Below are 13130 nucleotides of genomic sequence, written 5' to 3' on the forward strand. Positions count from 1 at the left end.
ATGTCTCTTCATTACCCCCAAATCTTGTATTTTCTCCAATCCATTGGGTCACAGTATTTGTCATTGTTAAATTTAGAAGCATATATCCCCATGACTCTTTTCCTCCATCTGTGGTTCACTCTTCCCAACATACCTCCTTGCAATTAAAGTCACCCATAAGTGTTATATTTTTACTCTCTGCCAGTATTCTCTCCAAACAGTTACTAGTATCTTTTAACAATAATTTATAATCCTCTTGTGTCCATGCATTCATCTTTGGGGATACAGTAAAATCCCTCTTATCTGGCATCAACGGGACCGCCGACATGCCAGATACTTGAAGTTGCCGGATACTTGAATAGAAGTGAAATTATGTCCACAATCACCACCCTACACTCACGCATCTTACCATAACAAAGATCAGTTGATCGCTGTGCCGCGTGTTGCCACCCGCGCTGCTGCCTCACACTTACCAACACACATTGTGATTGTAATTGTGACTCCTTCTGATCTTTTCAAGCTGAACCACTTGTATAACACTTTGTCCATCATTTCACCACAATGATACTGCAGTGTGTGATGATTTTCCGCTGCCTTTGGGGTGTCGGTGGCTTTCATGTAATCCCACAACTTTTTTGTTTGGGATTTCATGTCATAAATAGTTGATGAGCCCACACCATATTCCGCCATTAGTTGCTGTCTGCTTTCACCTCTCTCTAATTGTCGACAAATGTCTACCTTCTGCTTAAGTGTAAGCACAACATGCTTCCTCTTTTTTACAACTTTAGGCATGATGAAGGCGTCAGGCGATAAACAGTGCACACACAGGACTGAGTCACTGAGTAAACACAGTGCAGTGGGCCGTGGGTGGCGTGAAGCAGTGCGCTCTGGTGGCAAGGGGACAAAGTATGCCTCGTGCGGGAATTTTAATTGATTTTATGAGTACACATTGATTTTTTTATTGATTTTAAGGCTTGGGGAAAAATGTGCCGGATACTTGAAGCTGACGGATACTCGAATGCCGGATGAGAGGGATTTTACTGTACATAAGCCACTGCAAAATCTCTTCTTTCTTCTCCCTTCCTTTTTGTTTTAATTCTAATTACTTCTGCCATTCCTTCTCCCATTTCGACATCTTCCACTGTTATACTCTTCTTTGTAAGTAGCATGACTCCTCCCCCTTTCTTATTATTTCTTTGTTTTATCCACACATTATAATTACTATTATCAATTCTTATATTTTCTGTTGTCTCAATTAGTTTAACTTCAGTAATACCCATGATATCAGGCTGCTATATCTTAATATAATTATTCAATTCTTGCAATGTTGATATTAAACCAATTATATTTGTATATGCCACTGTCCACTTTATATTTTTCCATACGTTATTTACATTTTCTATTCTTTTTTTGTCAGATACCACTTCCTGAGCCTCTCATCTTTTACTTTCCAATAGAATTTTTTTTCTCTTCCTCCGTTCTGTTCTCATTTTTTGCCTTTGCTTCTTTTATTAGATCGTTTACCTTGAGTCTCTCCTCCTCATTCATGTCTCTCTTTATCCAAACTTTCCTGTATTGCTCTATCTTGTCCAGTTTCCAAGCATACGATATCACTTCCATGGCTGTTGTTTGTGCCCTAAATTTTACTTTCAGTGGTCACTCTCCTCCTTCTGTATACTTCCCCAGTCTATGTATTTCCTCAATTTCACTTATCCAGTCCTCACCTTCTCTCTGTATATTTTTTACAATGTCCTCTGCTACCTTTTTTGTTCTTTTTCCCTCTTGTATCTTACTGGCTCTGTTTCCTCTTATAATCCATATATAACAATACATATCTTTTTGTCCACTGTGTCCCTTACAATCGATTCCTTCTGTTTGATCACTTTCACAATTTCCTTACTTAAATCTGTCTTTTCCTTCTTTTGCACTTCTATGATTTCTGTAAAGTTAACTTTTTCTTCCTCTTTTTCCTTCCTGCAGATTTGATGTTCACTTTTCATCCCTATCACTTCATTTTCCTGTTTTTTAACAATATCATTGTTTTCCTTCATTTTTGTTTTTAGATCAGGGCATAGTGTTTTCAATTCTTTGTTTTCCTCTTCCAGGTCATGTTGTTTTTTTTCTATTTTTTTCATTCTTTTAATGAGGTCACTGATCATCCCATCCATTAAACCCACTTTCCTTCCTTGCATTTTTCCATGTAGTTTATTGTCTTCCTCAAATCCTGGGAATGGTGACCCTGTTGGCAACATTCTGCTCCCACCTGTGGCGTCTGCCTTGCTGGAGCTTTTACTCATCTTATTACATCTATTATTACTTAAATTTTCCCTTATATTTTATTTCTAGAAACAGGACAACTCTATTTGAGCACAGCTCCTACCTGGGAACACATTCTAGGCTCCTAGTGGTGGCCGGGGTCAGGCAAAATTTTTCTCTGCTGGAGCTTGGATTACTGCTTATTTACTTGATGACAACTTGACATGACGTGTGTGTGTGTGTGTGTGTGTACCAAGTTGTATTTACCTAGTTGCACTGTACAGTTCATGAGCCAAAGCTCATTTTGTCCTGTCTCCATCACCATATTTATCCAGTTTCTCTTTAAACATGTGTACACTGTTTGCCACAACCACCTCTTCCTTCAAATAAAAATCATTCCAACTTTAAATAGCTCGATACAGGAAGCTGTATTTCTTGATGTCGCTCGAACATCCCCTCTGTTTTATTTTCTTCTCGTGCCCCCTTGTCCATCTCTCTCCCTCCCCCATCTGTGGTACCAAGTCATTTCTGTCTATTCTTTCTATATTATTTACTAATTTGTACGTTATTATTGAGTCTCCTCTTTCTCTTTTCTGTTGTAGTGTTGGTAATCCAATCTCTTCAAGTCTTTCTTCATAGCCTAAGTCTTTCAATTTTGGTACCATCTTTGTTGCTATCCTATGTATTCTTTCCAGTTTCTACATATCTTTTTTTCTATGTGGAACCCAAACTACTGCTGTGTATTCCAATTTAGGTCATATCATGTTTGTTATAATTTTCTTCATCATGTGTGTGTGTGTGTGTGTGTGTGTGTGTGTGTGTGTGTGTGTGTGTGTGTGTGTGTGTGTGTGTGTGTGTGTGTGTGTGTGTGTGTGTGTGGATGTATAGATAATAAATTGATTAATTGGGATCAGTTCCAAATATATATGGAAGTTCAGTATCTTCAAGACTGCTGGTTATCTGAGAGGTTATGGTATCTGGATAAATACAAATTGCAGTCTTCTATCTGATTTCAAGTTCCAAGAAGAATTTCAATTATACCCTTACCTTCCATTTATTGCAGTTAGAAAATGTATGATATATTGATTAGTATATTACACATTCATTTTATATCAGTACTTTTTAAAAATATAATATAATCAACCACTGTCTGCATTCTTTAATGTTATACTTTGACTGTTAACTAAGCAAGAAATAAACTAATAAAGCACAATTAAATATCCTATGCATGCAAAAGGCTCTCTTAAATACAGGACAAATACAACCTACTTTTCTTAAGGGTTAAAGACATTCTAGGGTGCATCAAGATTAGAATTTATAACTTTCTTGAAAATCCTTAAGATCTTTCAAAAGTACTCTGATTCAAATTTAGAAACTCATAAACTCATCCTGTACTTTTAGAGTGATGATGGAAATTTTATTCCTAGTGGAAACTTACTGGTGTAGCGAAACTGTCCTTCATAGTACGGGAGGGTGACGTGCTGCGGCTTACCGAACATGGAGGAGACCATAGTGTCGTCACCTGGACACAGACAACACCCACAACGGACAAGGGTTAGTCAGTAACACCTTTCTGCACTGGAGTCACACCTAGGTCTATGTCTGTCACTTTCTGCTTGATGAGGTCAAAAAGGTTTGTGTACTATGAATGTAAACTGATGATTTGACTGAGAGTTTTAAAGTTTTGGAGTGTTTGTTCTTGTTGCAGTATTGGTTGAATCTTCAAACAGGAGCATCATCAAGCGTGAAACCTAATGTCAAGTTTTGCAGTGTCATTTTGTCACCTTTTCAACACACTCCTCATGCTGTTAAATAATACCACTCATAGCAACTTGAAATTTAGATAAAAAGACCACCTAAATCATAACTATATGACAAAATATTGTTAATATCTTAAACCATGCACCTTGCAACACCTACATTCAGCTGTGATATAACAATCAACCAATTTTGTCTAATAAAACACTGTACATAATAACATTAAAAAATAAGAAGCTCTGCACAAGCAACACAATACAATGACTTGTCTGGCAGCCGTTGATTCAAGCCAATAGATCTGAACTATTTCTCTAATGGTACACTATCTACTACATTATAAAGAGCATAAACAAACTGCAATCACCATCCAACTTTATTTAAAAAGCTTCTCATATCAAGTTCATGAAAAGCTGATTCTAGCAAAAGTATGCTATGCAAAAAATTTCACATCAGTAATCAAAGTACTCTTGTCTAAGGAAGTTGTGATGAGATGTGTGTGCCTACAAAATAATTTCCATACTACAGAACAGGTCTGATAATTACTTATGATGGATAATTTTGCAAATATTTCTGAGTCTAAATAAATACTAATGAATATATAAATTATGGCATTTACATTGGTGTTACATAAAAATAAGAAAATCAAAACCTTGCAATGTATATCTTCTAATCTTCAAAGCTTCATTCTTCTGCAGCAAAAAGCTTCCTTACATTACTGGACAACTCCCCAAGGTTGAAGTAGAGGTTAGTAGCTCAAACAACTTAAACCTGTGTCAAGATGCTGTCTTGTGTCAAGTCATTTCAAAGATGGCATTACCTTACCCTTCTGTAGATGGTTCTTGAGAGTGCCTTACACTGTTGCCCTTGCATGCATACCTTTAGATACCCACAACCTTTCTACAACAGTATTTGGATCTTGTATATACTAATGACATGCAAATAATAATTTATCAATCAGTAAAAATGCATAAATATTGTTAGCTTCTTAGAAATATAACCAATGACAAATGTATTATACATATCCTTGAAATTTTTCTTAAATAAATATAAGCCATGCTTGACATGCAATATATATATATATATATATATATATATATATATATATATATATATATATATATATATATATATATATATATATATATATATATATATATACATGTCAATATCATATACAGTTCATGCCTTTACTTTGCAAAAGATAACTATAAAGCCCTTAGAAGTAAGTGAAGTGATAAAAATCAAAGCAGACGTCATGTGTGCCAGTCAATGTGTCATTCAACTGGAGAAGTTAGTCACATTCAAAATAAAAATTATGTACTATTGAGGAAATTTCAGAAAAAAGCATCACACTTTTACAACTAGAATTTCAAATCTGATCAAAACTGTAAAAACAATTACTGAAGTGTGCAAACTCATCAGGGAGAGAGAGAGAGAGAGAGAGAGAGAGAGAGAGAGAGAGAGAGAGAGAGAGAGAGAGAGAGAGAGAGAGAGAGAGAGAGAGAGAGAGAGAGAGAGAGAGAGAGAGAGAGAGAGAGAGAGAAAAAAAACATTCCATGGCTAGCAATCAACTTCAAGATGAGTTAACTTGAGAACAGAGTAATAGCAGCAGCAGCACAACACACCAGGCTGCCACACAGAGCCTGTTCTGCCTCTAGACTCTTACTTCAACATAATCAAGTACTCTTTAAGTGTTACATCATGCTCTGCTAAGCTGTAGTAGATTGCAAGGAAATTTTTTTTTGGCATTAAAGAAAATTTTATATCTGATATAGATTATTGTAATATACCACAATAAAAATAATGCACAATAAATAAATAAATATATATATATATATATATATATATATATATATATATATATATATATATATATATATATATATATATATATATATATATATATATATATATATATATATATATATATATATATATATATATATATATATATATATATATATATATATATATATAAAACTGAATTTACTGCAATATTAGTAAAGAATAAAGATCACTCATATCAAAAATTCACATCACACACAAAGATTACTATACTTTATATCAAGCTGACTATTAATGGCAGTTCCTGCAATGCAGTATTATGCATCAAATAATGGGGCTGTCAAAATAATGTGTTCATTTTGACAATCTCAGAGATATCATGACAGAGAGAGAGAGAGAGAGAGAGAGAGAGAGAGAGAGAGAGAGAGAGAGAGAGAGAGAGAGAGAGAGAGAGAGAGAGAGAGAGAGAGAGAGAGAGAGAGAGAGAGAGAGAGAGAGAGAGAGAGAGAGAGAGAGAGAGTACATGAATTATTTGCCTAATACCATATCTTCAATTTGCATTTAAGTGAATAAAAAGAATGACACTACCAAAATGTAAATGTGAAAACATATTGACTTGCTTTCATCCCCAACCACAGATTCACCATGAACAACATACAGAGTAAATGTAAATTTTGTTTTGAACTCTGCTAGTACCATATTTTATGCCTTGTACAATGTCTTCGAATTTTGTCTTATGCAGGTAGTCACCTAATTCTTTCTTAATACAAAAAAAAAAAAAAAAAAAAAAAAAATCAGCAAAATACTGTAGTCATTCTAAAACAAGTAACTGCATTCAGAGTAACACTATGATAAGTATGATTAATTAGCAAGGTGATGCAATGTATTCCTTATCCTGTGCCAGTCTCTAGCCAATCACACTCTAATGTTCCTTAGCTTCACATAAAACATGAAAAATGACAACAACTGTCATTTTGTCATCATTCACACTACTAAAGTAACCAGCCAGTCAACTTCATGAAAATCTTGTGGGGATATGAAATCTTTTAGACATATTAGATATCATATATATAATGACTTAAAACCTGTAGAGCATCCTGTACTGAAAGTGCCAGCAATAGTATGAGGATGGGCAGGTCTGCCACACCAGTGATACTGAAGATGAAGGACCATCACAGTGAGATGGAGAGCACAGCAAGGATACACACACAAGTGAATTAATGATCCAATTCAACTCATGGATTTACTTTGGTGCTTTAACACTATTATGTACATTGTTATGTGCATTTTGTGCAAAACTTTATTCTTATGCCTGTTAAGCTGTAATAAATGAAAATATTGGCAGGTGGGTGCAATTAAGATATATCAAACAGCTATGCTGAGTCAAAATGCCTTCCTTAGGATTGTTTCTCTAAAGTTACGGTGTGTGTTCTACAGTGTAGCATCTTATAGGGCATAAAATACGGTACTTTATAATGGTACAAAAATCACAAGTTAGGCAGAAATCTGGATAAATATTTGAAGTAACAAAATTAAAATTCCTTATGCCATATATACATGAATCAAGGATTTTCACAAATCAAATCAATATATCAGAAAACTTAGTTTTAAAGCCGCCAATAAAGTAAGAGTATCAAATTCTTTATAATAAAAATTTTTAAATAAGTTTGCATACAACAATAGATGCCAATCCTGAACAACTATAAAGAAGAAATAATGAACAAATTGACAAAATAAGTAAAAAATTCAGTCACAAGTGTAATCCTCACAAGTTGTGTAGTATTCAGATATAATGTACCCACTAATTGAGCACCCCACCTAAAATGTGTACAGAACTTACCTCCCTCATCCTCAGACTCGCTCATGAAGGTCTCATGCATTGTCTCTGGCACCACCACCTTGTACTTCTCCTCAGTGGTAGTGGTGGTGGTGGTGTTGATGGTGGTCTCAGTGACTATCTTCAGCGTCTCGACTACAGAGATGTAGCCGAGACGCTGAGCAATGCTTAGCGCCGTCTTGCCGTCCTGTTGAAAGGCATTACAAGATGTTTACAAAATATGAGAAAGACAGTTGTTTCCATTTTTCTTCCCAATTAGTAAGTTTTTTTTTCAAATGGTTAGATAAAATTTTTTACATAATTTCTCTATTTCTTTTCAGCAGATATTTGGTGGCATTAGATTTTGTTCTCTCATTATGTCAAACACTCTCTCTCTCTCTCTCTCTCTCTCTCTCTCTCTCTCTCTCTCTCTCTCTCTCTCTCTCTCTCTCTCTCTCTCTCTCTTTCATGTTCTGAACATTTTCTCTTTAAAAGTAATCACTGAGCTGCCACTATACCAATAAGGTTTTGTAGTGTTGGGCATTCATTTCTTCTTACCTACTTTGATATCTGATAAAATCTGGTACTATTTTCTTTAGATGAGGAGAAAAGAAGAGTAGATTAACCCTATCTGAATTGAAGTACAGCAGGGAATTCTGCTCCCTATCACTGCTATTTAGTAAAATTTTCCCAATATTAAATGTACAAGCTGCAATGAGACTCACGTTTGTCTCCGTGTTTGGTTCGGCCTTGTTTTCTAGCAGCAAGTTGACAATCTGGGTATGGCCTTGCTGAGCTGCTTGGTGGAGTGGTGTGTAGCTGTGGGAGGAAACAAGCACATCATTAATGCTTCAGGAATATCAATTCTCATGAACCCACAAAACAATACTAACATTTGACTGGTAATGACTCAGAAGGCATGATGGATTTGTGAGAAGGAACATAATGAACAGCTAATGATTCACCCATGAATAACACTAGAAGAATAAGCAAACCTGCACAGAAAATATGAAGTGTAATGATGTTATGAGGGTATGCTCCCTTGCTCTCAATAATGAATGAGTCATCTCTGGTTGGCTAGAGAATAAATAAAATACATTCTTTTCAAGATTACACTGGTTGACTAGAGCATAAATAGAATACATTCTTTTCAAGATTACAAAGCTTATCATTATCAGCATATTCTTATTTTTGTGATGTTTCAGCTCAGCATTCTGCCTTAACATACATTTCGCATGGTAAAAAGTTGAATAATTTTCATATTAAAACATTAAGATGTGCATGATGTCTGTGGCCAAATAAGCACAGAAAATTTGCATTTTTTTTCTTTGAATTTATCTGAAAATGCATACTGGTAATCACCACAAACTAAAGTAATTGTAAATAATCTTCCAAGAGGAAGGAAAAGAGTCAGTTTTCTGCCAGAGTCAGTTTTCTGCCTAATTAAATTATCAAAGAAGCTGAAAAGTAAATACTTTGCTTGTGACATTATGAGTTTTACTTTGTCTGTCCACAGAATAACAATGAAAATTCCAATTTCATGATTAAAAAGGCATACAAGGACCCAATGACTCACAATCTCTGAGTTTGTGATTTGTGCTACATTGTGCATCAACAAGGAAAGAGAAAAAAAAGCAGTTACATACAAAGAAGACAAATACTTGCTAGAAGGCCACTGATATGTTGAGTTTAACAGAATGAAGTGAAAGACAATGAGAATGGAAGGAAGCAATTGAAATGTTGACTCTGAACATTCATACACTATACTTACAGATCCCTCTATGTACACAATATTTACTCTCTAATATCAATTTGTTTCACTAACTTTTTAAATATCTTTATCAATATAGCTATTTTATTTATATTTTTATATATTTCTTTCAATATGCAAAAAATCCAGATATATATATATATATATATATATATATATATATATATATATATATATATATATATATATATATATATATATATATATATGCGACACTAAAGTCTTGGTGTTCAAAGGCACTTTACATGCATTGATCAGACAGTTAAATGACTATTTCCTCCGTAGTTTAACACTTTCTATAATGCACAATAATCCAGCACTCCTGCATGCAATGTAAAAAAAAACCGCAGAGAACAGCAGCTCTCTAAGAGCGTTACATAGCAGAGGATGGTTAACTTTGTGTTTGGGTGGAGGGAACACCTCACTCCCTTATCTTATCACCAGTATCACAGTAGGATATAAGCAGGCTTAATCTCAAAGGTTATCTTTCACATTTCTTTTACTCTCCCTGACATAGTTTTCCACCCCAACACATAATATTTCATTGTTTAATGATAAATTTGAATTGGGTTACTTTCAAGGTTTTCTTGTTCATGCAGTATATTTTACCACTACCACCACCACCACCACCATCATCTTCATCATCATCTTCCATATCTCTATACACTGCATAATCTTAGCATTTTCCTATTCATCTATCTCACATGCAGCAAGTCCATACATCACAAACATTATATTAACTTTCTAGGAATGCCATATTTCATAATTTCTCTGGACATTGCATTTACACTCCAGCTTTACCTTTCTTTTCTTCCCACATATACTTTTCTAAATATCTTTTCTCTTTGATTCCTCCTCCTCCATCTACTGATCTTTTCTAGCATTCTATCTACAGTTTAACAAATTTTTCTCCCACAAATCTCACATATCTCTTAGCTTCTGGGGTGATTTTACCATTTCAATTTCCTTCCATCTTTATCGACTTTAAGACAGAAATTATCCCAAATCTCTTTTATCTCCTTACACATCACTGGTTGCATTTTATCATCTTTGCTGCTACTCTACTTTCATCACTTAGTCTTTTCCTACACATTTAATAGTATCTCTGCATCCTTAACTCATTTCAGTTCCTTGAAATAAATATTCTGTTCAAACTATTCAACAATCTCATCTCCATACTCCTCTTCTACTTTTTTGTTTCTTTTAAAGTGTTTTTCCTTTTGTGGGAATAGTTGATGAAAGTGTAAAATATAGTCACGTAAACAGAAAATAAAAACACAAGATCAGATTTGAAAGAAGCTTTGAAATAAAAAAAACAATAAAGAAGATGAACCAAACCATGTAACTTGATAACAAATGATGAAGTCATGGCCAGAAGTTGGTCAATTTGCTGCACTCACTTGCACTGTGTTCATGCTTTCCCTCTGTCATATGTCCTCTGATCTGCTGACAATCTCTGTAAAAGACCTAACAACTAATAGACTGTCAGCTGAACAGAGGACCTCAGTTTGAGGGGAAAACTTAACATGAAGTGAATGTAGCATGTTATTCAGCTAATGACTGTTGTTACAACTGCCATTTAGAACTGCTATGATTATTCAACCTATTTGCTGAGTTATCGCTGAGAAACAGAGCAGACAGCCTTACCCAAGCTGAGTGGTGGAGTTGACCTTGGCTCCGTGCTGGAGGAGGAAGCGCACCATGTTCATCTGCCCAAAGTGACAGGCGACATGCAGTGGTGTGTAGCCAGCCTTTGTCACTGGGTCAATCTAGAAGGTGGACCAATAATGACATCAGAAACAGCCTTTTTGCAAATATGTGACTATGATAAAAGTCCAAAAGTATCATGAGCCATCATACATTTTACAGCAAATAATAGGAGAGATATTGCATATACTATTTTTTTACACAGATATATACTTGAACAAGCATACATTTCTTTTTCTTCTTCTTTAAAAAAAATAAATAAATAAATAAAAAAATAATAATATTTATTCTATTATTTGTACAAAATTATCCTTGTCTGATGGGGTGACTCAAAGACTTTATCATTAAGGGAGAGCTTTGGCCTTACCTGAGCACCATGCTTGACTAAGATGGCAGCAACATTGACTCTGTCCTCCTGGCCACACAAGTGTAGTGGCGTCAGTCCATTCTTAGCACAAGCACCTGGTGCAGCATTGTGCTCAATCAGGAGTGTGGCCATGTCAGTGTGACCCTCCTGCAACACAAGCAATTCTGGTTAACAAAAAAGCAGTTGCAAAAATCTGAAAAAAACAATTAGTGACATAATTCTCCAATTTCAGTTTGACTTCTTATTGTATATTCATTTACCAATCCTGTTTATGCATACTCTGTTCTCACTCCCTCATCCTCTCTTTCTCTGTCACATACACTCTAACATTCAATAAATGGTGGTGCAATAAATTTGCACTACACTCTTATACTTTTATTCTACTTGTCTATTTATTTACTTATTTTCATTTATTCATTTACACTCATTCACACTACTCTCTAAGCCTTTTGGACCCCAACACCAAAGAGAAAGTACTCCTGGCCACAATTTACAAGGATCAGCTGCACAGATGATGACCATATCTTGGCTACCTTCCTTTTTTGCAGGCATAGCTTTGGTATATGTATGTATGTATGTATGTAAGTATGTATGTATGTTATTTATTTACTTATTTATTTAATCATTTTTTCTGTCACTTCATGATTCTCCATTATCACTTTCTATTTCCTCTTCCTTCTTGACTCACCTGAGAGCTCAGATGAAGTGGTGTGAAGCCAGCCTTGGACTCAGCATTGGCACTGGCCCCATACTCCAGCAGGGTGGTGGCGATGTCCATTTGATTCTTGCGAGCAGCAATGTGGAGAGGTGTGTAGCCGTTCTTGGCAGTGGCGTGAGGGGAGGCTCCCTTATCTAACAACAGCAGTGCCACATTCTGGAGAAAAATGTCTGGGTTTAGATTTAATGTATATGGAAATTATACATGTTGATAACCCTAACCACTTTCCTAACCATTCTGTACATAATAAATGAAAAAATAGAAAAGAGATTACATAAAGAAACTGATAATCCTAACCACATTCTTTAATCAACATCTGAGGAAAAAAAAGAAAAGAAAATTAGACTAACAACATGTGTTAAATGCTAAGAGAAATATACTACAGGTTGGTAAAAATAAGTTTCACAATATACAGAACTTAACCAATACAGCATAACAGAGTCTCAAAATATCAAATACCAAAAACATCTACAGCTTTAAAACTTTTGATAAACCTACTGGAAAAATGTAAGCCATTGCACTGAAAAAAAGAACAGAGAGGTAAGCATGAACTCACCTGGTGGTCGTAGTGAGCTGCCACATGAAGGGGAGTGACACCATTCTTCCCTTGAGCATCAACAAGAGCATCCTTCTGAAGCAGCAAGCGAGCAACCTTCATGTTTCCGTACTTGGCCGCCAGATGGAGGGGTGTGAATCCCTTCTTGGTGGTGGAGGTAAGGGAGGCGCCATGCTCCAACAACACACTGGCCACCTCCTCCTGGCCCTCCTTGGCAGCAATGTGCAAGGCTGTGTAGTGGTCCTTGGTGGTGGCATCAACAGCAGCCCCATGTTGAAGAAGCAGCACCACAATGTCGCTGTTGCCCAAGCGGGATGCAATGTGCAGTGCAGTTTGTTGTTCCTGCAATAAAAATAGTTAACTTTTTCTATTCTAAATCTAAGGAAATAGGTTGACTGGACCATTATGTCAGTCTTT

The 13130-nt window shown here is 35.5% G+C and overlaps 1 protein-coding gene across 50 annotated transcripts in view; it reads right to left on the reverse strand.

The window, feature by feature from the left end:
• LOC135102246 (ankyrin-2-like) overlaps window positions 1-13130 on the reverse strand; it is a 213740-nt gene that overhangs the window by 105313 nt on the left and 95297 nt on the right. For 47 of the 50 annotated variants that reach the window (XM_064007153.1, XM_064007149.1, XM_064007147.1 and 44 more), the window contains exons 10-16: window positions 12714-13055; window positions 12128-12313; window positions 11440-11586; window positions 11013-11134; window positions 8320-8413; window positions 7619-7802; window positions 3674-3757 (exon numbers count right to left, since the gene is read on the reverse strand). In XM_064007153.1, the coding sequence (XP_063863223.1) occupies window positions 3674-3757; window positions 7619-7802; window positions 8320-8413; window positions 11013-11134; window positions 11440-11586; window positions 12128-12313; window positions 12714-13055 (1159 nt within the window). The remainder of the gene's footprint in view (window positions 1-3673; window positions 3758-7618; window positions 7803-8319; window positions 8414-11012; window positions 11135-11439; window positions 11587-12127; window positions 12314-12713; window positions 13056-13130) is intronic. The other 3 variants (XM_064007143.1, XM_064007135.1, XM_064007155.1) reach the window with 1 other exon arrangement.

This window comes from Scylla paramamosain, chromosome 7 (assembly GCF_035594125.1).
Source record: "Scylla paramamosain isolate STU-SP2022 chromosome 7, ASM3559412v1, whole genome shotgun sequence".
Classification (NCBI taxonomy): Eukaryota; Metazoa; Arthropoda; class Malacostraca; order Decapoda; family Portunidae; genus Scylla; species Scylla paramamosain.